Below are 25,178 nucleotides of genomic sequence, written 5' to 3'. Positions count from 1 at the left end.
AGTGTTAGTACCCTCACTGATTTGGCAGCCTAATTACAGGCTCAGAACTTGGTATTCTAGGAAGGATCTGCTGTGTTCACTGTCATTGTCCAACACCAAAAAAAATGCCAAATTTAATGAGAATAAATCAGAACTGACAGCCAATATCTAATCCAAAATCAATAAACTGCTTTACATTAGATTTGCAACTAAGATAGCAGCTGGCAAATGAGAAATACATTCCTCCTTAACTTTGCTTCATGTAACACATTCTTTATTGAAAGAAGTGGATTTACTATTTCTCTGAATATAATAAAAAAAAAATCTTCAGAAATAGTGGGGATTGGATTGAACTCTTACATCCGCCTCCCAAAGATGCAAGAAAGTCTTCATCCTTTTCTAGACTTGAGGAGACCAAATAAGGATGTACACCCCTGCAGACTGTGTGCATCATTCCACCTCTGCAAATTCAGAACTGGTTCATTACATTTGACTTGAGAATCTTTGACTTCCCACTGAGCTGTGCTCTCAGTATAGAGTTACCAGTACCAGGTGCTGTTTATCAGTCAGTTAGGCATCAGGAATTTTTAGAAGGTGCCTTCAGAAGCTATCCTTGTAACAATAAGAGCTTAAACTTTACCATTGTTTAGATAGCTGCCTGAGAAGAGAATAATCTTAATGTAAAACAAGGAAGAGTTAACTATACACGGATAAAATTCTGCCAGAATTTGTCCTAACCTGCCAGTTTACCTGCGTTCTTAAAGCTTGACATCTCTGAGGCAATGGTGCTTTATTTTTTGGTCCTGGCCTATTTTTGTCATGTTGTCTCTAGTGAAATGAGACTTCTCTGAATTCCATAGTACTTTCTCAAAGGGATTAGATAGTTGAATTATATAGTGTGTTTGCACACACTGTAAGTTTTGGGTTGTCATTAGAGCTCTCAAACATCTTTGGTCTGCTTCAAAAAATATTCCAGTATTAAAAATTTGTGAAACTGCTGCAGGTATCATTCTCTTCCTTTTTATTAAATGTTGTTTGCTGAGTTTGGTGCAAGTTCAATGTCAAAGTTGAGAGAACAATAGTGTTCTTGAGAGATACAACTATTACCATCTTCGACAGGCAGCTACAGTGGGATACACATCAGCACAAAAAGAAAAGGTAATTGTCACTTACCTTGTAGTAACTATGATTCTTTGAGATGTAATCAATATAGATCCCACAGTTCTTGCCTTTGAAGACTTCAAATTCCAGCTGTTTTGAATTATGAGGGAATGGCTAGAAGGTCATGTCAGATTTTCCCCTTCTGACCTCCCAGCAGAGCATGAAGAGGTACAGGGCATGTACACAGTACCAGCAGAAAGAGCTGTTAGTGATGTTCCGAGCTCATGTGCTTGGAAGGGGTGCACTTCTGGAGAAAGCTATTTCAAAATAGATGCCTTTTTGTTTGTTTGTTTGTTTGCCTCCTGTAAAGTATTAAAAGTGATAAGAATCCAGCAAAGTTAGGAGAGGTGATTTAGTTCTCCAAGAAATATACTGAGTTTGAATCATGAAATATTTAGCTATTTGCAGTCTTTCATTGCTGCCAGTGAAGTGAACTGATATAACAGATAGTAGAATCTGACCCTAGAGACTTTGATGAAATATATTAAAACAGGTAAATTCATTAGATGATTAATACAAAAATAAGAATTTCAGCTGAGGGAGGGACGAAATAATGGTTAATTCTAGCAACGTGCCAGAAATGGTGGTGGTCAGATTTGTGTTTTAACAAGAGGTGGGAGGGGAAAAAAGAAATAAGGTTTTAGGGTCAGGGAACATTCTACATTATCAGACTTTGACAGGCAATTTAAGGTCTGAGAAAGAAGAGTAATAGTGGAGTCAGAGACTTGGAACAAAGAGAATATGTCATCTCTAGTGGGGATTTCAGTCTTTGAAGCATTCAGTAATAGGTCTTCGGTTGCATTCTGTGTTTTTTGTTTGTTTGTTTGTTTTGTTAGTGCTGAGCTTAAGGCAAAGACCTGGCAGAGAGGGTCTTAATTCTGCAGTGTTTGCTGTCTCCCTAACTAAACTTACACTGCAGTCTGTTTGTCTTAAGTAAGGGTTGCCATGGTCAATACAGAGAGATTGAAAGATTAGAGATGAAACCAAATAGAATGAAGAATTGCTTATCATTAGGATAGAAGGAATGAGTAACATCGACTATAGCAGTGATCTATTCCAGGGACAGAAGGAGGAGAAGAAACAAGATGCTCTGAATCATCTTCCTTGTATTCAGCACTAATAGTTCAAATACATCATTACAGAAGAATTTTCCAGTGTATTTTCATTCCTCAGTAGCACCAAAATACTATTTCATCTTTGGATGTAACAGCTCTTGTATAACAAGCAAATCCATGTTATCCCAAAGGAAATTATAGTAATTATAATAAAAATAATTTTGGTGGTGTCCTAGAGTCATTTGAAGAGAAGGAAACCAGCAAACAGACGGCAACAGGTTGTATATGTTATGTGTATCATAGTATATCATTAAGGTGAATTGGTTTTCCATATTTTTGCTCTAAAAGTTTAGGCAGGCAGTAGAAAATCACAGGACGGCCGAGGCTGGCAGGGCCCTCTGCAGCCCATCTGGTCCAACCCTCTGCTCAGGCAGGGCCACCTGGAGCTGCTTGCCCCGGACCACGTCCAGGTGGCTTTGGACAATCTCCAAGGGGATTATGGAGAATTAAGTACTTCAGAAACCTGCCTTGCACACTGTCATTACTACAGCAGCTAATACCCAGTGTCTCCAGCCCTACTAGTGGTCCTGGCCTTGTGCTGTAGACTAGCATACGGGATTAACACGAAACTTGAGGTTTCACAGTGTGTTGGTGACAGCATGGAAAGGAGTGGTAAAGTCATATGTTAGCCCTATAATGCCCACAGCACCCTTCTTCCTCTCCTCTTCATGGCTAACCAGAACAGATCCATCTGCTGAAGAAATCATTTATTTCAGTAGGTCACTTAGGAGCTCACTTAAATGGTTTGTCTCTTTAGAAGGATCAAAAATGGAAAAAAAAAAGAGGAAAGGGCATAATTACTGCCTATCTTTTTGAACATCGATTTGGGACCAGTAAAAGACTCAAAATGAGACTGGTGAGCTTTTTGTCAGCTGTATTCTCCAAAAGCGCTGTATCATTAAAGGACAGTGGTAGTAATTGCTTAATGCCACTGCTAAGTTGAACTATTAGTCTCTGAATGCTTGTTCCTGTAATTTAATTTTTTAATGTATGACTTTCTGTTCTGCTGCAAAGCATGGAAAGCCATTATTTATGTGATTTGTCATTGTGGTTAAGAGCATCAAATAACCTGTATCCTTCACCACCAGCAATGCATCTGTTTGGCCTCAACTGGCAGTTGCAGCAAACTGAAAACGATACCTTTGAGAATGGAAAAGTGAATTCTGATACTGTGCCAACACATCCTGTAACAGTACCTGCTGGAGAAAATGGTAAGTGAAGCACACCAATTTCTTTCCTCCTTTCAAGGTATTTCCTTGCTTTGTGTTTGGTTTACATCACCAGACTTTTCCTTCAAAACTCTATACTTAAATGGAAGTACAGAGCCCTTGAAAATAATAGTAATTCTAAACAGGCATGCAGATACGAAACAGGAGTTGTACTTCAATTGGAAAGAATACCTAACCTAACATGTGAAGGTAGTTATTAATTTTCAGTGATAATCTTGATCTTATTAGGAAAGATAACTGTCAGCCAAAATTTCTTATGGGATTTTACATGCAGTATTGGGTAAGGACAGAAAACCTCTTGTCATGCCCAAAGAAGTAAAACCTCTTACTCCAAAATCCTTGATAACCTAATGATTTTTGTGGGGTCCCTGGAGGATGCGAGTTGGTGCTGAGGCTGGCTCAGACCATCTTCCCTGAGGGTTCCCAGGCTGCAGAAATGGCCACAGGAAAGCCAGGGTGCCCAAGGTGACAGAACACGCTATTTCATAAGGGGAACTTGACACAAGATTCAGACTTTGGGAGTCCTGTTGAGCTCTGGATAGTCTTCAGACCAAAGCCTTTTCTGTGACAGAGGGACATAATCAACCCTTTTCTAAAGGATCAGCACCAGAAGAGGCTCCACAGGGGGATTTGCATATTTTTCAAAGCTTCTCTGTTAGCTGTGTGTAGAAGTCAACTCATGACCAAGGAGCTTCCTATGGCACGATGACCTTGCTACAGAATGCCTCTTGTTTTTTTCTGTAGATAATGAGGGTGTTTTTTTTTCTCTATTTCTCTCTGAAACATAATAGGTCATGTGTACTATGTTCATTTGTTATCTAAAAATGTCTAGCGTATAATATTGAGTCTGAATCATCCAGCCAATATATAAAATCAAAAAAAAAAAAAAAAACTTTATTAATTTTGTTGTAGGAGCTTTTAAAATACAAACCACATAAAGGGATTATTTTTTATCGACCTTTTTCATGTTGCCCTTTAAGATTCTCAAAACATTTAAGAGCCTGTGCACTTTTGGCTAACAGAGGCTTTAAAATCAATAGTTTTTGAATGGAAAACTTGATTTAAATGGTTGATGAATGCGGTATTTGCTTCATTACAGAAAAATCCATTTTCCCTTTCGCAAGGTAGAGCTGACCTCCTTACCACTGAGGAGGAGGAAGCCTCTGCCAGCACTTGACATCTTGAAAAATTTTCAAGTTATCACAGCTCCAAGTTATAGAAATGATACAGCTCAGTTCATTTTTTCTCACATCTTTTTAAGCATATGAAACTTCTCCAATAGGACTTTTTCCTTTTTCATTTCCTTTACCCTACCGCCTTTTTCTTGCACTTAGATATTCATTATCTCTTTCTGTGTTCTTACTTGTTTTGAATGAATAGCAAAAAGCTACTGTATGGTTAATGAATATTGATGCTGCAGTGACAGCTCATCATCCTGCTGTCTTCTGCTCTGAGGAGCCAAGATTATTTTTTTTAAATATACATATTTTTTTTAAATGTACACTTATTTTTGTAAATATTTTATAAATATAAATTAGTTTTTCCCCTTCATCATTTTTATTTTTTTTTACAAATTAAAAGCTGTTATACTGTGCCTCAAAGATAAATGGAAATAACAAATACATCGAATCCTTTTTTTCTTTCCTTATGTCCTTAAATACTATACAAGAAAATAGGGTTAATTTCGTCCACTGCTAAAATGCTATCCTCTGCAGAATATAGTAAGTGGTCATTTATCAGCATACATCAATACTAAGCAACAGATGGACCAAAGAATACACATTTTAAACCACAAAAGGAAAGTTAAGTAGAAGGCAAAGCGTGGTGATGACTAGATAGGAAATTTAATGAGGGGGCCCCTGTGCTATCACACTAGTTACTGAAAACTGTAAGGAAGAATCAATAAGGCCTTGATTTTGATACCTCGGCAGCCATACAGCTTTCAGTACTCCCCAACTCTTCAGCCACCAGTAATATTCGATACACCAGTTCACATGGGAGAAGTTTTCATTGTTACGGGGGCCATTAATTTTTCTTGAGTCTCCCTCACGTAAATTTTGAATAGTCCTGAGCCAGTTTTGGTCAGAAAATCATAGCCCTTAAATGGGTGGCTTAGATCCTAGATAGCCATTTGCCATTCACAAGTACAGATACTTTGTGTGATGAATTAGTAAAGCTTAAACTTTAAAACGCATTCTTATGACCCTTGAAGAAAATTCGGCTGTGGTTTACCTAGAAATAGCTAGTCATAAACTGACAGTAAAAGCATGTTAAATCATCCTTAGATGCAAATCATTTGTTAAATGAAGCTTGAATCTCTGAACAAGCCTTTTCCAAAGATTTTGTTTGTTAGATTTTTTTTTTAGTGGTTTTTTTTTTTTTCCTTTCTTTCTCTCCCAATGCTTTTCTCTGTATGAAGAGTAAGCTGCTGGCAACCTATCACCTGCTTATCTAGACAGGCATGATTCACGGCTGCATAAGGTAGCATAAGAATATGTATTTTGTATAGAGATGATGAATTTTTGTAGGGCAGTTCAGTTTAGGTTTTCCAAAATACTTTGTAAGCCATGCTTGATCACATACACCACTTATTTGAAGTGTATCAGTGCTTCATCTGTTTTTATAACTAGGCAATAGAAAAGAAAGGTTAAAAAGCACAGAGCTGAAAATTTGTTTAACCATAGTGCTCTAATAGTTACTCACACCTCATATGTTGCTGTATTTATTTTATGTTGTATAAATCAATGTGCAGTTCAGAAATACCTTTTATTAATTTATGCTTAATTGAACATGTTTTTTGTGGTCATTGTTGTTGATGTTTTTAAATGCAAGGGAGAAAAAAGGGAATGGGAAAAAAGGCATTTCTTCTGGGTGACTTAAATGCAGGTTTTGAGAGTATACTGACTGAAATGTAACTGATATGCCTTGCACTTTTTTGTTTTGTTTACAGTATATCATGTTAATTGAATGTATAGTAACTTCTTAATTAGATGCTATATTGATTTTTTTCTATAAAAAGTATGTATTTAAGGAGTATTTTGATTTCTTTTGTTGAAATAGTTGTTGCAGAAAGATATATAGTGATGTCTCACAAAAAAAGATCTGAATACAAGGTTATTCAACGGAATGGGTGAATATACTATTGATTGTCTGTAAATCCAGCTTTGCAACCTAATATTTTAATTAGTGCTGCCTATGAAGGATGGAAAATGATATTATATGTGACACTATACAGCTATTATTGTTCAGCTTTTTTGTGTTTTGGTTATGCATTCATTTTCATTCTGTAATGGATACGCAATTCTTTACAGAATATCTTGTGTATGAATCCCTAGAATGTTTGCAGATAAGGAGAGGGAGTTTGGCTTCATGTAATTTTCATGATTTTGTGAACTGTTTTTCTTGTACAATAACTGAGTTTTGCTTATTGCTTTAAATATTTGTTCAGCTCAGGATTTTGTCCACTCTAACCTCAGACAGTCAAAACAGAATTTGCAAATAAGAAATATAACAAATATTTTATCTATTAATTAACTGCAATGCATTGGATTGTTTATCTCATGAGTACTCAATATAATGATATATAGTATGTGATACAGCAAAATAATGTATATTTTAGATTAAATAATAGTACTTCTAGCAATGTAAGTACAAATTATGATATAACTATTATTTACCTATAAATTCTTTTGGTATTTTTATTTTCTTTTCATGAGGGGCTGGAAAAGAATAATTTTTTTGTGGTAGAGAAGTAAAATGAAAGGGAAAACATCTTTGGACTATTTTGTCATTATGGAATTGTGTGAATGAATGTGACATTTCATATTTGGATTTAAAGCTTTGGACTTAAAGCTCTGTGTAAGAACTGGTACCATTTTAGAATGTGAAAAGAAAATGATGAAACTACTAACATTTTCTTATTCCTCTTTCCCCAGGAGGGAAAAAGAATAGTTAGTGCCCTGTTCTTAGGAGGACAAAAAGCTAGTGATGACTTTGAGAGAGGTAGTTTGGCAGTAAAGGGGCATGTGGCTACAGAGTAAAAGTACCGTTTTTGATGAAGAAAATGGGAGTCTATAAGATCATTACCTGCTAAGGATAATTGCTGAAGTCCAGTAATAGCCATTTCTGACACGCTGGGCAAAACATTTGTTTGAAAAAGAGCACCTATTCAAGCTATCTAGTTCATCTGTTCTTACTGGTATAAAGAGGTCATTGTTTTTCATTTCAAATATACAAATAGGGGAAGTTGTAGATCAATACTGCAAACAAATATATATTGTTTAGTGATTACCAGCCATCAACTCTTGGATTTATTTGAAGTTGTAAGAAACATACCTTTAAATGAACTGAAATAGTAAATCGAGATCTATCTTCTAGCGTAATGTATAAATATCACAAAAGGTTAACTCCAAAGTTAGAAAAGCATCAACGTCATCCTGAAAAGAGTAAAAAAATGTTTCTTCCAAGATCAGATATTTCACTGTCTCTTGAAAGCAGAACGCTGATCAATATGATGATCCTGTAAGTGAGACATTTTCAGCGACTGCAGCAGTGTTGCAGCGTAGCCCTGATGCTGATAGGAGCCCCCACTCAAGGCTTCTCAGTAGTGCTTCTGTAGCTGCTTAATTCAAAAGCAGCCTCTCCTCATCTGGGATGCACAAAAAGTGGCGAGGATCAATCTGTGACCTCACCTGGCATTTCAGATTTTAATCATTTTTTTTTTCCAAGTCTAAATGTTTGCAAAAAGGTTGTGTCAGTTTGTTCGCTCAAATGATGAATAATGTAGAATTTGAACATAGACGACAGGGCAGCAACAGAGCGTTGTCACTTCTTTACAACACTCGTACGCAAACAAGCCGGCATCTCTTGAACATGCTTATCACATTCAGATGGGTTTAGTTCAGTCCTTATAATAGACTGCCTGCTGAAGAAAGGAAGTGAATTGGTAAAAAACATAGCTGACTACAGGCTTGTGACTACACTTCTATTCTCCTTTATGTTGCTTCACACAAGGCTCACCTTGATGAGCCAGCTGTCTAAATGTGGCATTGCTTGCATAGTCCAGAGCTGGCAGGTGTTGATAGGCAAAATCTTAGGCAAATCTTTTGGCTTAGCCTAGATTTGACAGCGCTGCTTCCGTTGGGTCAAAGTAGGCCTTGACCCTAGCACCAGGTTGAGAGAGCACTTGTGTGCAGCCACACAACGTGGATTTTGAGCCTGGGCATCAGGTCTGAGCCTTCAGCCACAGACAAGCTTGATGCAAGCTTTACTAAGGCATCCCAAGTCTTAAACCTGGATGGTGGCAGTTCATTCAAGCCACTTTCTTAGTGTATAAGTCTTACTAGTTCTTTTCCTGTAAGTCTAGCAGGTGGAAGATGCTCTTACAACTAAGCCTCAATTTGTTTGCTAGTGAACTTTGAGACAGGCTTATAATCTTTGTTGGATTTTAAAGTATGCCTGTGCAGTGCAGCCAGGGACAACGTGGGGATCTCAGTGCTGTCACAGACCTGTGCTATCCCTAGCATGCAGCCCAGTGCCTTGCAGAGTTATCAGCTTGGTCTGTAACAGTTCTGCCCCATCCATTTACTTGACAGCGCTTCACTGGCAGGTCACAGACTATTGCAGATCAGATGATATTGTTCTGCACCCGAGCTGTACTGTAAATACAGTCATTCTTGCTTGCAACTTATCCACTCAAATAAGAAGTGTTTGTAGTGGATATGTGAATTTTGTGACATTCTTTTTAATATCACAACTGGTAATCCAGTTTTTCAGTGTTAGCATTCAAAATTGCACATTAGCATCTTCCTCTCTACTTCTGAGTGTTTCCAGAGCATCACCTCTTGGCTCTTAAGGCTAACTGATAGTTTCATTAATGCTTCCTAAAGCAAAATCATTAATACCCTTCAGGACTATGTTCTTATTCCTAGTAATTGGTCTTCAGGATAAATACATATTTGTAATATGGAAGACAGTGGAAGTACCAGACTTTGACATATTACTATGTCATTGTAGTCAGGAGACAGCATGGTCAAGAAGGTGGTAACAAGCTTGGGGCTGAGGCCAAGGAGCACAGAGGACCTAGGCTTTATGGGGAGTGAAGGCATCAGGATGTAGGCACAACAAAGGAAGAAACATTTCCTTCCTTTTGGAGAGAAAAAAAGAAGCCTAAAATAGAGAACCAGATCAGTAGGCATTGCTAGGATTGTATATACCTGCTAGAATATTTGATTTAGAGAAGACTGTGTGTATTAGTTCTCTTGACTGGTTAGGTTTATCTGTTTATCTTGCAATCTGTCTGCTGCGTTTCCCTTTTTCCTTATACTTTTTTAGAATAAGTCTTTTTGCTGGCAAACACTGTCTTTTGAAACACTTGACAAAAATGAATTGTTTAGTGTAGATCCCAAAACAGTTTCTGTAGTGCCGGTGCTCAGGGAAGTTGCAGTATTTTTACTTGATAGATACTTGTGTTGTCTTTGCTTTGTTAGTTCTCAATCAGTGAACTCCCTGGGACCTTACATTGAGAAAGATTGTCAAGTAGCATTTTATCTGAGGTGGTTCTAAATATTTGACAGTTCACATGAAGGGTGATTGAGAACAGAAAAAGAATACTAATTTTTTCTCTCTTATTATTCCAACCTGTCAGGAAAATTAGGGGGATTTGCACAAGAAAACAACACTATAGATTCTGGAGAACTTGATATAGGCCGAAGAGCAATACAAGAAGTCCCCCCTGGGATTTTCTGGAGATCACAACTCTTCATTGATCAGCCACAATTTCTAAAATTCAATATATCCCTTCAGAAAGATGCATTGATCGGAGTATATGGCCGAAAAGGCTTACCACCCTCACATACTCAGGTGAGAACTGCTTTCATTAAAAGTATGATACATTATTGAAAACTGATAGTCTGTATCTTTTGTATCTTTTTTTTATTCCTCGGGATAACATGCTTTTCCATTTTGCTGATTTTTAATCTTTATACTTTATTGATCTCATGTGATGTCCAAAACATACATAATACCATAAGTGGTGGGATCTAAAGTATATAATGGGGATGGGTGAAAGGTTCTTATTTACAAGCTGCATGAATGCTGTGAGCAATGATGATGCTTTACATATGGGGTTGTTTCATGCAGAATTTATATGTACTTTTTTTCTTCTCTAGGGTATAGGCATATCCTTAAAAAAATAAGCAAACTAATACAGTTTCCTATGGTCATACATGTGGTCATGTGTGCATGGCAAAGGTTGCATTTGCCAAATTTCCAAGCAAAAAGAGTATTTTAAGGAAACTTCAGTTTGCGCTCCAAGCAAATACTGCAGTATTTACAGTTTGGTGGTTCACTAAATAAATACATAAAAGGAAAAGTATGTAATATGTGCTTATGAAGATAGAGTGAACTGGGGTTGTGAAAGTGTCAGTTTTCAGTAGACAGCTGAACTGTCTTAAAACTGTTCATAAGTGTCCCAGAAGGATTTACTCTGCTCACTCCTCAAAAGGTTTCTAGCGAGACTTTACTGCATGTGATTATGCTCTTGCCTAGTAACAAAGAACCAATGTTTATCCATAGTTAGAGAAGTGTTGAAGCAGAAAAGAATAAATAGTCTTCTGGCAGGATTGGCAGGGGGAAGGGAGAAGCATTGTCTGAAATGGTATTTTGGAATCAATTGTATTCGGATCTTATTTTTAAGATTTAAGATCCTCCACGTTCAGATTGCTTTCAGCTGGATGGTAGTCCAAGTGCTGGCTCTGAACCATTGTTCCACTAGAAAAGGGAGTTGAGCTCGTGCACTTCTACCCCATTTATAGAATTACGCAATATCTTACCGATTTTTTTAAGTGTATAGATTTGCCATGAACACAGCTCTCAGTATACTAGCCTAATGGGATAGTTGGAATGAAGTTTGGCTAATTATACCCGATACACAGTTGCAGCTTCAAATTTGAAAACTGCAAATTTCAATTTCTCTCTTTGATCCTTATTTTTTCATTTTGATTAATATGTTGTTACATTACTGAAAGTTATTTCTTTAGGCATAAATTTTAAAAGGCCTAGAGCATAGAAATATTCCTAATTGTATCACCTTTTTAGCAGGTACTGTCTCATACTCATATGAAATGTTGCCGCAAATTATGTAGAAAGAGCCAGCAAAGGATTTTCTTGCAACTGAAATCTACAAATGTTACATTAGCTTGAGTTTTTAGTTTAGTTTCCATTAAACTACAAACAAGTTATTGAATGCAGAAAATGCACTTATGTTTATTTAAAAATTTGGTCCTCATAAAAAATTATTACATGGATTTTCTTCAGACCTTCACATTTGAACACCCACCCTTAGGCTGACAACAAGCATGAGAAATTCTAGCTCAAAGAAAATTGATTCAGAGAGTTATCAGCCAATGGACATAGGGGTTTGGAATACAAATGCCATCTCAGTGATAACAATAATAACAGGAGCTAGGGAAATACGTGTGTGGCAAGAATGAATAAAAATGAAGAAGCTGATCTGGACTTTGCATTTATATGAGAAGTTATGTAAGTAGATATTTCTGTGAGAAATGATCCTTCCTTGATTCCTTATCCTGGCAAAAGATTGAGATAGGGGTGCCCTATATCCAAAAACTCTGAAAAATAAGATAACTAAATCTGTTTCCCATCATCGATGTTACACAGACTCCTTTCCCTTGGATTCCTGCTATGCAGGTGCTTATCCACGTTTAAGTATGATAAAACAGAAAGAAACATGCACAAATCCTGCTACTACATCTTCTGTAGATTCTGTGACTTTGGATATATTGTTCCCAGGATATAGGTCAAGCTCTCTTGTCCTATTTTTGTCTGGTATAAAATTAGAGTATTTTTCACAAACCATTTGACTGACACTTGATACCTTGGCAAATTAGGCATGCTTACTTAGCAGCCCTGGTGAACTTGTAGGACTGCTGAAGATTCCCTAGGGTACAGGGTTTATCAGAATGTTTTTAAGGCCTGACTCCAGTCATGTCTGGTTTAGGTGCCAGAGATTAACTATCTTTTATGTAATCTCCTGAAAACACAGGTATATAATGAGCAGCTGGGGCAGGAGGGGAAGGGGGGCAGATAGCCATGTACATATACGTGGGGGGAAAAAGAGTTGAGTGAAATGTTTCTCAACAGTTTAAGCCTTTTTGCAACAACACAAAGTCCTCATCAGGGTCTTCATGATGAAAGTGCAGCTTCTATGAGTAAAATACATATTTTGCCAAATTAGCTTACATATATAAAATAAAGGATTAAGGCTAAAGGACATCTGATGAAATGGAACACTGAGAGGGCTGCAAGCATCAATCTGTTCATTGTTTTCTTATTTCCCCTAACCCTCCTAGCTTGTGTTGACAGAGTTCTTCGCTGTGAGCCAGCCGCAGCCAGCAGCGGCAGACTACCAGCTAATTGTGCGGCATCCTTTCGTTGGGTGAGGCAGCTTACTCATATAAGCTCCAAGGGTCATAGGAGCATGTTAGAAAAACACATGGATGGCCATGCGGGGTCTGATCAAAGGCCCATCTAACTCAATATTCTGTCTCTGACACTGGCCATTAGCAGATCTGTAGAGATTAATATAGCAGCATGACAGATTTGTAGTTATTCTTCCTAGAATACACTCCTGGCCTCCAGCATTTTAAGGCTGAAGGACTTCCTGAGTCAAAGGTCCTGTCTTTATATTTTATAACCTTTGAAAGATTTTTTTTTTCCTAGTTACCTTTGAACCCCTGGAAGCTTTTAGCATCTGTGACATTTGCATCAAGAAGTTTCACAGTTTAGCTATACATCTTGCATGATATATTTAGTGTGTTTTGAGACCGCTTCGTTGTAGCTTTACTTTGACACCCAGCTGGTAGTCTTTTGGAGGAGACAGTGTAGATTTTCCCAATAATTTCTTCTCAATCTCACCCATGATTTGTAGATGTCTAGTGTCGTGAAGGACTAGTGTTTTTTCCAGCCTGTTCAATCATTCTTTGCATGAAAACTGCTTCAGTCCTTTGATCATCTTTTTGCTTTTCTGAACTCCTCCAGTTTTATTGTAGCCTTTTGAGATGGGGAGGCCAGAATGGCACAGAATACAGCTGATGATGAGCTGCCATGGTTTTGTTGAGTGCCTTAATGCTGTCTGCTGGGTTTTTTGTTCGTTTTGATGGGGTTTGTTTTGTGTTTTTTTTTTGTTGTTGTTGTTGTTGTTTTTTGCTGTTTGGTGTTTTTTTTAATCGTGGAACTGAAATTTCCTAAGAACTGTCTGCCATAGCTCCCTGATCTCGTTCCAGAATGATACAACTTGGCTCAGAGCCCTTCTCTAGATGTGTAAAGTTAGGGTTGTTTCATGAGGACTTCGTAGAGCAGGATCTCACCCATACATATATCACATTATGTTTGCGTCTCTTGAATGCTATCTACTCTTATCTCCAAGTCACAGAGTGACAAGTGCTAATAGCAAAATTTATGCAAATGAGCAACTGCTGCCTGTTTCTCAAACGTCAGTGTTTGAATTTTCAGATCTTGTGTCAAATAATAAAGAACTGATTACTACCTGCACCCTGCCAGCATTCATAAAGTTTCTGTACCAGCTGTCCCCATCCAATATCTTTGCTCACATGCCTTTGATACCCTGCGTGCGTTACCACCACCATCTTCCTTAGCTCCCTCCTTAAAGCTTAGGTCCTTTGATGAGAATCCGCCTCCTCTCCATATGCAAAACCTGCATGTGACATTTTCCACTTTCTCCACCTCTGTTTCCCAAACCCTTCACCTGTTTATCTACGTCTTTGTTGTATCCAGTTAAACCAAACAGTAAAACGAAACTGGAGTCTTTCATTCCATAGCTGCATGACCTTCTGATGCTAATTATCCTACCACTGTAATGGCCATAATGAAAGAATGCCAGAAATGAGCTTGGGAGAGATCTCAGTAAGTTCACAGCCCTGTCTTGGAACAGGATGGGCTGTATCGAAACCATTCGTTTGTTAGTATTTCTTCACAACGTAATAACACAATGCAGCAAAATTAATTCTCCTTCACTCCCACGGTACAAAATATTATGAATACAGCATGTAGGAAACATTTTCGATATTATTGTAATCAGGACAAAGTTTTTGGTTTTGTTTCTCTGTTCTCCTTAGGTACCTATTATCAGTCTCAAGCACAGCCTCTGTGTGTGTCACAGACCAGTCTGAGATGCATAGTTCTCTCTTTCTGGGGAATCATAAATAAATCAACCAGAAATAATTGACAGTGGCTGTCCATTCAGAACCCAATCAATGCAAGCCTGAAAGTCTTTGTGACACTTTCTAAAAATGTCAGTTTCATTGCAGCCAGAGAATCAATATGTTTATTTAAAGAGACTTTAAGAATAAAAAAAGGACTTCGGTTTAAAGCAAAACTGAATGGAGTACTAGGGCAAACCAGCACATTTAGACTCAATATAAAGGTAATTAATTTAGCATCATAGGAGGGAAATAAAATTAGTATGTTTTTTGCTTATGAAGATAATTGTTTTTCCCAGTCTGTTTCTGTTATTCTGTCCTACATTAAAAAAAAAAAAAAAAGGCCTTTAAAAGGGTTAAGATCAATTATTGTTTGCTGGGGGACAGACTGAACAGTAAATTCCCCTCTGTACGGCTTTTTAAATGTAGTCTAAAATGGTGCTCTGGTAACAACATCTGCCCTTATTATGTTACAGATACAAAGTCACTAATTGTACTGTGCTCATCAGCCATTAATATACTCTTTGTGGTCAATCAGGTAGTGTAATCATTTGCTCCTGTATCAGAAATATGTTTTTTAGCTGAAATTGTCCTACATAAAAATGACCCTCTGCAGTGTACAAATTACAAGGTCACTCCTAATGTCCATAAATGACTTGTTAAAGCACAGAACTGCCTGGGCTTTCTCTTTTTAAAAATATTAGTGAACAGCATGAGCAGGAAGAAGTGTTCTTGAGTCTAGTGGGAGGGAAAAAAATACAAAATTGTTTTTCTCTCTCAAGCATAATAATATAAATATTTAATTCTCTGACAAATGAGAATGTTGACTGGTTTTGAATAATCGCTCTCTCCCAAAACAGTTGCATTCATTTTCATGTGGTGCTGCACGTACAAAGTGACGGCACATCAAGGTACTGGCTCCTGCACATACTAATCGCATTTATGTTCTGTTCTGCTTGCTCAGACATAGCTGGGAAGGTGTCTCAGGTGTTGATAGAGGCATAGTAACTATGCATTTCTTTCACATCCTGAATGGTTGGAAGGTAAATCTGATTACTGTGGAGGAACATTCTTACAATACCAGTGAATTTTGACCTGCAAGCCTGCAATTTCGGGAAGAGAACAGGGACTTAAGCCCTATGCTGGGACAAAGGCTATCGTGTTTTCTTTTGTCCTAGGCACAGTTTATGAAGGCCACAAGTCAGGGCATAAAACCAGTGTTCTGGTCCTGGTAACCGATGTTATCCTAGCTCGGGTGAATCAGTGGTCTCGCATCCTGGCCTTTACTTCAATAGGCCCTGGATGTAATTCCATTTGAGAGAGTTCTCAAGCACGTGCAAAGATTGAAGGTTTATGTGTAACATTTCCCCGTGTACAATAAACGTGTATTGAAGTGAGACTGTGAGCAGACTCAGCAGGGCCAGCAGAGGCTCTCCACCACAAGCAGTAATGCTCTTGAACTTCATGTTTCAGCAAAATGATATACACGTTGACCTGAGGGACCTCCATTTTTTGTCAGTTTGTCATTTTCAGTAGTTGTCATTCTTTATGCTTTCCTTTTCCTCTTTTGGGCTTCTGCTAGAGGGAGTGGAAGTAAAGCTCTTCCTCTTCTTCTTTCTGAACTCCAAACTGTCTGAAATGGCGATTGAGCAGACAATTTAATCCTCAACATGGAAATAAATAAAAAGCCAAACAGATGGTTGGTGATGGGTATTACTGTTAATCCATGCACATGTAATGAGCGTGGAAAGTCAGCGCTCACCTGTAGGTCGGGTGGCAGTGGTGACTGCAGATTTATTTCAGCTGATGTTTTCCTCCACCCAGTGTGTGAAATGGGTTCACTGGCCTGCACTCATGTCACCAAAAAAGCCCTTGCTATAAGGATGAGCACAGCTGTATGTCAAGCTTCCCTCTGTTCCCCCCTGCAGTATGACTTCGTGGAGCTCCTGGACGGCAGCCGGCTGATCGCACGGGAGCAGCGCAACCTGCTCGAGTCGGAGCGAGCGGGTCGGCAGACGAGGTCTGTCAGTCTCCACGAAGCGGGTTTTATCCAGTATTTGGATTCCGGCATCTGGCATCTGGCCTTTTATAACGATGGGAAAAATGCAGAGCAGGTGTCCTTCAATACCATCATTATAGGTAAGCATCATCTTCAAAGCTCTCACCAAAAGCTGGGCTCTGGTTGTGAAGTTTTTAGCAATCTACAGATAAGATTTTGTAGTCCGGTGATCTTTTTTCACAGATTTTCAGTTCATAGCATTTCTTTTGCTACTCAGAAACAGATGCAGAATATATATATATTATTTAATTGGTCTAAGGAACAAGCTATGTACCTTCTTATAAAGCAGTGCTTGAAAGGAGTACGCTGTCGCCAAGTCTTTGTTAAGCAGCACAGAGCTGTACTTTGAGTATAGAGCTCATCTTCTTGTACCATTATAATTGGAGCCTTCCTGTTGGCGTGTAAAGTCATGAGATATTACAGGCAGCAGCTATAGAAAATAACAGCTATGCATGCTCCTCAAACAAAGCGGACATTAACCCTTCCCCGAGAACCGGGGCGTGCTGTCAGTCAGCAGCGGTTCGCGTGGAAGGCACTGTAGCGCGGTGGGGCCGGTGAGTGATCCTGCTTTTTTTCCTGCAGAGTCTGTGGTGGAATGCCCCCGGAATTGCCATGGTAACGGCGAGTGCGTTTCTGGATCCTGCCATTGTTTTCCTGGCTTTCTGGGCCCCGACTGTTCAAGAGGTACCTCAGCCCAATCCTCTCCCCAAGTCAGTCTAAGCAAGCATGAAAACAAATACATTAGGAAAGAAATTGGCATGTGACAGGCTCCATACATGTTCTTGTTTATGAAGCGTTGATGAAAAAAACTCAATTCGAATCTTTCCGTCGTGCTTTATTCCACAGCAGCCTGCCCAGTCCTGTGCAGCGGCAACGGGCAGTACTCCAAGGGACGCTGCCTCTGCTACAGCGGCTGGAAGGGCACCGAGTGCGATGTGCCTGCAACGCAGTGCATTGATCCCCAGTGCGGGGGCCGAGGCATTTGCATCATGGGCTCTTGCGCCTGCAACTCCGGATATAAAGGAGAAAACTGTGAAGAAGGTAAACAAGTAAATGTTTACCCCAGCACCTGCTGTTGTTGGTCAGGTTTCCAGCTGGCTCATCCAGCACTATTGATTTTGCCGGGTCTAGATCATATGCACTAATACCAGGAGGAGAAAGAAGCCTGTTTATCGTTAAATCTTACACATACTGAAATACGTCCGTCGTATGGTGTTTCTTCAAAAATCAGTTTAGAATACTAAAAATCAAGTTTTGGAAGAATTAGTATCACTACAGAATTATTATACCTCACTTACCCTCAAGTAATCATAGAATCATAGAATATCCCAAGTTGGAAGGAACCCATAAGGATCAAATGTGAAAGTTCTCACTAATGATATCTTTTTGCCAGTTTTTACTTTTTTGGGGAGGTATGAAGAAAGCACACAAAAAATAGATGTCGGAATTCAAGAATACTTACTGAATTTTCACAGTACAGAATAAATCATTAATGTATTGCTTTTGTTAGTGATCTTTTCCACCAACCACATTGTGGAAAGTGCTGATTCAAATGCATCACTGTGAAAAACGACACATCATTTTTGTATTCCAAAGATGTGCATAATAATATTCTTTCTGGTATGCTGCAAAATGTAGTTCATTTTCTATTCTATTTTTTTAGGGAGTAAAAAGTGCCATTTTATTCCTCAATGAAATTGATTTTATTGATCTCCACGTACAAAGTAATGCAATTAAGTCTCTGGAATTAAATTTTCAGACCATTGACCCTACAAGTGTAACATTTTATTGAGTCAAATTGCTAAATTAAATCTCGTCATCTAAAGCACATTAAAGTGAATTAAGAAGGATAGAGACTATGCAACTCATTTATTTCTGAAACACATTTAGGGTCCTGTAGAGCTGTCAAAACTCCATAGCAGTGGATCAGGTCAGTTGATACCAAGTGTTGCAGGGATTCTGGCAGTTGTTATGCTGTGATTAGGCAAAACAGAGATCAGTAGCCCGAGACCTGAAGCCAATCTTGTTGTAATTCAGAAAAATTAGCAAACCTTGAAAGGTTCTTTGTTAACTCAATGGCAGCCTGTGACTGTCTTGGAGTCAGTTACGTGCACACACAGATCTCACAATACCAGAAAGTGGTGTGGAAGTGATATGTTTTTTACAAAGAAAATTGCGGGTATGCTGACAGAGATTGGCTAGGACTTGTAGTCAATAATGATGATAAAGAGTGATTTAGCTTGTAGCCAGAGAAGGGAGGCTGGCACCAAGATACCTTGGTCTGCCCTGTCTTTTCCTCACTTGTTGCCGTGAAGCAAAGGTGAATTTGTCAGCTTCAGCCACTGATGTTTACTTTTAAGAGGAGTGCAATGCTGCATATTTCACAAGGTCTTAACGTGCAGATTAAGCCCAACAGTGCCGTGAGCACCTAGAGGTGATTATTGTTGTTAGAAATGACAAGTTTAAGCCAATCTTTCTCTTCTCCCTGCAGCGGATTGCTTGGACCCAGCCTGTTCCAGTCATGGCGTGTGCATCCACGGCGAGTGCCACTGCAACCCGGGCTGGGGGGGCAGCAACTGTGAAATCCTGAAGACAATGTGCCCGGACCAGTGCTCTGGCCACGGCACCTACCTTCAAGAGAGTGGTACCTGCACCTGCGACCCCAACTGGACAGGTCCAGATTGCTCCAATGGTAAGGGTTAAAAGCACTCATGTTTTGTAAAACGATGATGTCCTGGATAGCATCACTTTAATGACATTATTGTGTTAGCACTGGACCTGCCAAGCTGATGCAAGCCTTTCAGATGATGTTAGCATGAGATGTGAATTGATTCAAAGGTTCAAAATTGCTGATGAATTTGAAGTATTTGGAAATTGCTTTGTTATTATCTGTTAGCCACTTTCTCCTGATAGCTCACATGCAACTACAGAATCTTCTTTGTACAATATATATAAGTATCATCTTAATACATCCAGTTAGAAACTACAGCAGTGAAGCTAGAGAGTCCGTTTAAAAAATCTTGAAGACATTTTTCTTGAAATCTTTGCTCAGACATACCAGTTTGAAGGCAATGCAAATGCAAGAGTGAATCCTAAACAGATTTCGAGGAAAGGTGCAGGCTGCCAGGGCAGAAGGAGCTGGTAGAGGTAAAGAAGTAAATGGGACTTCTTGAAGTCTGAAACTGTACTTATTAAAAGTGTAATCCGAGCTTAGAGGAAATAGGAGAAAATGACTGAAGTTTCTGTCCCAGGAAGCAGAATCTAAATATTTATAATTATGACAGCAGCCTTTTGACAAATATAAGTTTTTAGAATATTGTTTAGTAGCCACATATCAAGAGACAAATCATGTCTAACTGTGAGACATGTATTTGTCTTAAACAGTTCATCTAACAACTCAGATGATTTTGTTAATGAAATCTGAACACATGGGCTAGCTGGGTCTGTGCCAGCTTATGAATAAATATAACTTTTTTATGAGGAACCGTCTTTTTAAAGTAAATGTACTTCCTGACCAGGATCCGTTATACTCCATAATGTTTTATGTATATGAGAATGACAGGACGGAGTTCTAAACATTCAAGAAGAAGTGAGAGAGAGAAGAAAGTGTCTTCTATTAAATGTGTTTAGCAGAAAAAAATCTCATTTTCTTGAACTAAAAATGGCTATTTGTGAGAGATCTGTTGTAGTTCTCAGGCAAAACACAGATCCTCTATTTCTTGATACAGGGTCCATTACGGTGTTTTTGATTATTCAGTTATCCTCCATTTTCTACTTACTTTTCAAGGAATGATTGGTCGTTATAATAAATGCAATATTTTTGATCTCAGATACTTCAGAACTGTCAAGCTCACAAAAGAGCATTGTAAAAATACACACAGATTATTTGCTGAAGTTGTGCAAAATGACCTTCAGACTGGTACACTAAAGAAGTAAATCTTTCCCATAAACATTTTGTTAAGCTGCTAGAAGAAAAAAGAATGAGTTATTTCCATCAGAGGAGTTTATAGGTTTGAAATCAGCAGAGCTTTCCTCTATCTTCATCAGCAGTTTGTCCGTTAATTAGCCCTTCAATTCCACTTCAATTAAATTAACTCTAATTAATAAGTTCATTACAAAGATTGACGCACCTTGCTCAAAGCTAGTGTGCTAAAAGCTGATAAACACCTTCACCCTAATGAAAAATTGATTAGATTGAAGAGAAATAAACCTTTCTTTTTTGGAGCTGCGTTGACGTTTTGCAACTCTAAAGTTAATCAAACCATCTTGGATCTCTTAATCAAAAATCTAATTCAAAGTAGATATAAAATGCTGTATAGGAAGGGGGGGGGGATTACAGATGTCTTTCTCCAGAAACATTCTGGTCTGTTTCATATGGGAAATGTCACAGCTCCTTGGTACTGTGTTTAATGTTCCACAGCACTTGGAGACAGAGAGTTATCCTCTACTGGGGAAGCAAACCCTTACTGAGTGGAAAACTGGAAACCTTTGATGCACTGAAATCTGTTGAAAATAATTTCAGCCTTTTATTACTAAACTGTTTGTTGTCGTTTACAAGAAAACAAAAACAAAATACAGTACTCTTATGAAGCAATACTCTTATGTGGTTACAACCAGCTGTATGCCAAGGAACCGAAGAATTCCCTCAGGCTGTATTGTAGCTTCTCTTTTTTTCTGTTGTCTGCTTAGCAGAAGTAAGGTTTTCTGGAGTCTGACTAAATGAACTGAAACTGTAAATGCAAAATCTGGCAGTCTAAATTATCATGTTGTATTAGCAGAGACTTAACATGCGTTGTTTGGCCTCTGTCTACCTTTGGCTCTTAACATATTTTTCAATTATTCTATCAGTTACAAGATCCTGTTACTATACGTAAATGACAAGTTAAATTGCTGTATGTTGATTTATTTTTTTAACAATCTATTATTTAAATCAGACTGCTCATAGCTGTCACTGATACAAATTTACTGAATGTAAAAGAGAATCATCTTTTATATTTAACAGATGTGTCAGTATGTCAGCATAGTACTAATTTGTCTCAGTAAGGCTGATTCTTTATAATGAAAAAATGTGTCAGAAATGGCACATTTTTACTTTGAAAGAAAACAGGGAGCAGGGTAGGGAGGGGAAACCTTGTTAAAATGAACTTTCATTAATAGTAGATCTTTGCCTACAATGTACAATGACCTAGGTATGTGGTATGTTTAGTCACTAGAAGTATGTTGTAACTTCTAGGTTTAAGTGCCATATAACCTAAGTTACGAAAGGCTGCTCTTAAGATGTACATGATCTCAAAAAAATGTAAATAAAATTTACTTAGAGCTAACAGAAGAACTGTGTACACTAAAGCACCACTAAGTCTAGTGGATAACTAAGTATTAACATGGAGATAAAACTCTGCTCCGTATTACATTGGGTCCTACCTGGAAATGCCTTTCACTGTAAATTCCGTTGATTTCATTACCAAAGATTTTGCCTTTCTTGTTCTTCACGTGTTGAATTAAAATCTAGTGCTGCTAATTAATGCGCACCCTCTCTCTCCTGTGTGCACTCTCTGCCTCCTTTTCTCCCCTGTTCCCCTCTCAAATCCAGAAATCTGTTCGGTGGACTGCGGTACGCATGGTGTCTGCATGGGTGGAACGTGTCGCTGCGAGGACGGCTGGACAGGCGCAGCCTGCAACCAGAGGGCCTGCCATCCCCGCTGCACCGAGCACGGCACCTGCAAGGACGGGAAGTGTGAATGTAGCCAGGGATGGAATGGAGAGCACTGTACTATTGGTAGGCTGGCTATGCTTTAATGTGTCCTTGGTGCGGAACTCAAAGAGCCAGCACTGCTGGCTGTGTCTGAATAAGAAGCGTATTACTTTGATGCTTGTTTCTTCAAACAGAATATTTGCACTTGTCAGTCTGTGTAAAGGAATTGATATTTTAAGAAAGGAAATGGTTATATAATGGCTCATCAGTTCTTCATAGCTAGTTTGCTGTGAAAAGAATTCCCTTTTCAATCTTTTCCCTTTAACTGCCTTTTTGCCGAGGAGGAGCCTACACTTATTTTAAAACATAAATATTTTCTTTAATTTATACTTTTCTATTTTTATGTGATAGCTTAATGTCTTTCGGAAATGAAGCTTCCTTTTGTTTTTCTTTTATTATTATTATTTCTCGGAGAAGAAGGTCTGAAAAGTGAATTTTGCCTATGCACAAAAACATCACTTTCACCTTGTAATATGTGATCTAACTACCCAAAATTACTTTCTTGTCAACATAATGCTCTATTTAAGAATTATATCAGTTTTTTATATGTAAATAACAGCAGTTCCATACAGCAGATTGAGAAGAAGTAATCCGTATTACAGCTTCTATGTTGCTGTAATTGAGTTAGTTCTAGCATGCGGAAACCTTTGGAGATTACTGTGCCTTTATTAATGGAGCTTTTCTTACTCAGTTATGTACAGTATGTATGACCCATGTACAGCGCATCCTCTCCACTGCCCAAGGCTTGACAGTGCATTAGCATGGGAGATTACTCCTGTAGATAAGGGAACTAAGGAAACAGAAGAAAGTGGAGGAAGTGTTGTCCAAAAGCTTATAATTTTTAAGTTGATTTTGAATAGCCATAGAGCTAAAAAATCACAAGATAGGACAGTAAGTCTAATAGTGGTAGGGGTGATGGATGTGAATATTGCGTGATTTTCTTTTGCCACAGGCTGTAAAGAAGCTGGAGAAGTTAAACTTCTGTCGATGTTTTGTAAGGGCTGTAACTCAGAGTGTGCAGGCATGACTGAGTCATCACTGGGGCATGAGTATCTAGAGAAAAGGCCCAAGCTACATTCCCAAATAGCTGTAGCCTTGGCTGGCAGGCAGGATAGTGTTGCTGTACGTGGCAGTCACAGGAAACAGTGGCCTAAGCTTTGAGGGCAGGGAAAATGAAGGTCTGTTTTGGCTCTATTACTGATACCCACATCATTGCACCAGGAAGACAAGTCAAAATTCCATTTTGTAGAAGGGAGTCAGGTGTGAAGTAGTAAGATTGATTTGTGAGTTATTTTTAAAGAAATCACAATTGATTTTTTTGTTTGTTTGTTTACAAATGAGAGTGCCCAGATGTAGAAGGGGGAGTGGCGGGGGGCAAGATGCAACTGTGTAGGACCCTGGGAAGAATTGATGGGGTTAATATTTTTGAGGAGATTCCAGAAAACATGCTGACAAAGTGAGTAGCGAGGTGGGGAGAGAACTGCTTTTTAAACAATAAAATAAAGTAAATCTTTAGAAGTAGGATAAAACCTTTCCCTTGACCGCTTTAACTTGCCAACGAGCAATTACTCAGCAGATCACTCTGCTGTTGGTCTCACTGACCTTGGCAGCATTTCAAGGGTTGTAGTTATACACGGATGAACTGCTCTTGAGCAATTTTTCCAACATATTAGGCACAAACAAGTTTTTCCTCAGCGCTGGCCAAGCAGGTTTGTCTTCCCACCTGTTTATTCTTCAAATGTGTGTTTACTTTGTGGCTGCTGCTATAAAAATAGTTTGATTTGTTTATATTACCCTCACAGCCTTGAAGACATGTAATGAGGTACAGTCTGTAGCCTGCTGTTAATATTTATTTTTCCTAGTGCTGTTTTCTTCAGGACCCCAATGCTATGGAGAAACCAGGTTATTTTACTGTTCATTTCCAAGAGTTGTTACTACTTAGTGGAGTAAAAATTGATGCTTCCTCAGCTTGGTAAATGGAGAGTCAATTTGCTTTTCTCTCACCTGTCCTAGAGTATATAGTAGCTCCCTCTAAGCAATAAATTTCAAAATACTAAGGACATCAGAACATGTCTCCATGCATACCAGCTCTTTAATGTCACCCTCCATTTGTAGCCCAAGCATTTTTCTGTTATTTACAACTCCCAGTTTGGTAGCAGAATATTTATCTAACTTCTGTTGAGCACAGGAAAGACTCCCACTCTGCCTTCATATCCCCAAAATTGAAATAAGGGCATCTTTCTTATTTCTGAGTCATTAACTGTTTAGCTACAGCAGTGTGAAAAATTTTAGAAATACAGATTTGTTTGTCTGATGCAAGTATTAGCTGGAAGGCACATAAAATGCAATGGCCTGCATTTACAACTTCTTTGGGAAAGGAACATTCCAAAGAAGTTGTAAATTTTTAGGCCAATGCACTTTATTCACTTTTGGGGAGAGGAATAGCCCACCAGATCTCTAGCTGGTTGCACAGAATGCAGTAGATAAGTATGCATTAAGTGCAGAGGTGCTAACTGGAATGTTCACTGAATCATCAAAGTCCATAACTCATTTGGATCAAAGACATAATGTGTTTTTTTTTGTGAGGCGTGAATGCCACTTCAAATGTAAAAACGTTTTGCACCTCAACTTAAAATTTTTATG

The 25,178-nt window shown here is 38.5% G+C and overlaps 1 protein-coding gene across 32 annotated transcripts in view; it reads left to right on the top strand.

The window, feature by feature from the left end:
• The window catches only part of TENM3 (teneurin transmembrane protein 3), a 1,327,252-nt gene that overhangs the window by 1,225,602 nt on the left and 76,472 nt on the right, over positions 1-25,178 (top strand). For all 32 annotated transcript variants that reach the window (XM_072037263.1, XM_072037264.1, XM_072037262.1 and 29 more), the window contains 7 exons: positions 3,344-3,466; positions 10,131-10,345; positions 16,653-16,863; positions 17,366-17,467; positions 17,630-17,824; positions 19,275-19,475; positions 22,374-22,559. In XM_072037263.1, the coding sequence (XP_071893364.1) occupies positions 3,344-3,466; positions 10,131-10,345; positions 16,653-16,863; positions 17,366-17,467; positions 17,630-17,824; positions 19,275-19,475; positions 22,374-22,559 (1,233 nt within the window). The remainder of the gene's footprint in view (positions 1-3,343; positions 3,467-10,130; positions 10,346-16,652; positions 16,864-17,365; positions 17,468-17,629; positions 17,825-19,274; positions 19,476-22,373; positions 22,560-25,178) is intronic.

The sequence above is a fragment of the Anas platyrhynchos genome, chromosome 4, assembly GCF_047663525.1.
Source record: "Anas platyrhynchos isolate ZD024472 breed Pekin duck chromosome 4, IASCAAS_PekinDuck_T2T, whole genome shotgun sequence".
NCBI classification, from domain to species: Eukaryota; Metazoa; Chordata; class Aves; order Anseriformes; family Anatidae; genus Anas; species Anas platyrhynchos.
This window is presented reverse-complemented; position numbering and strand designations above follow the sequence as displayed.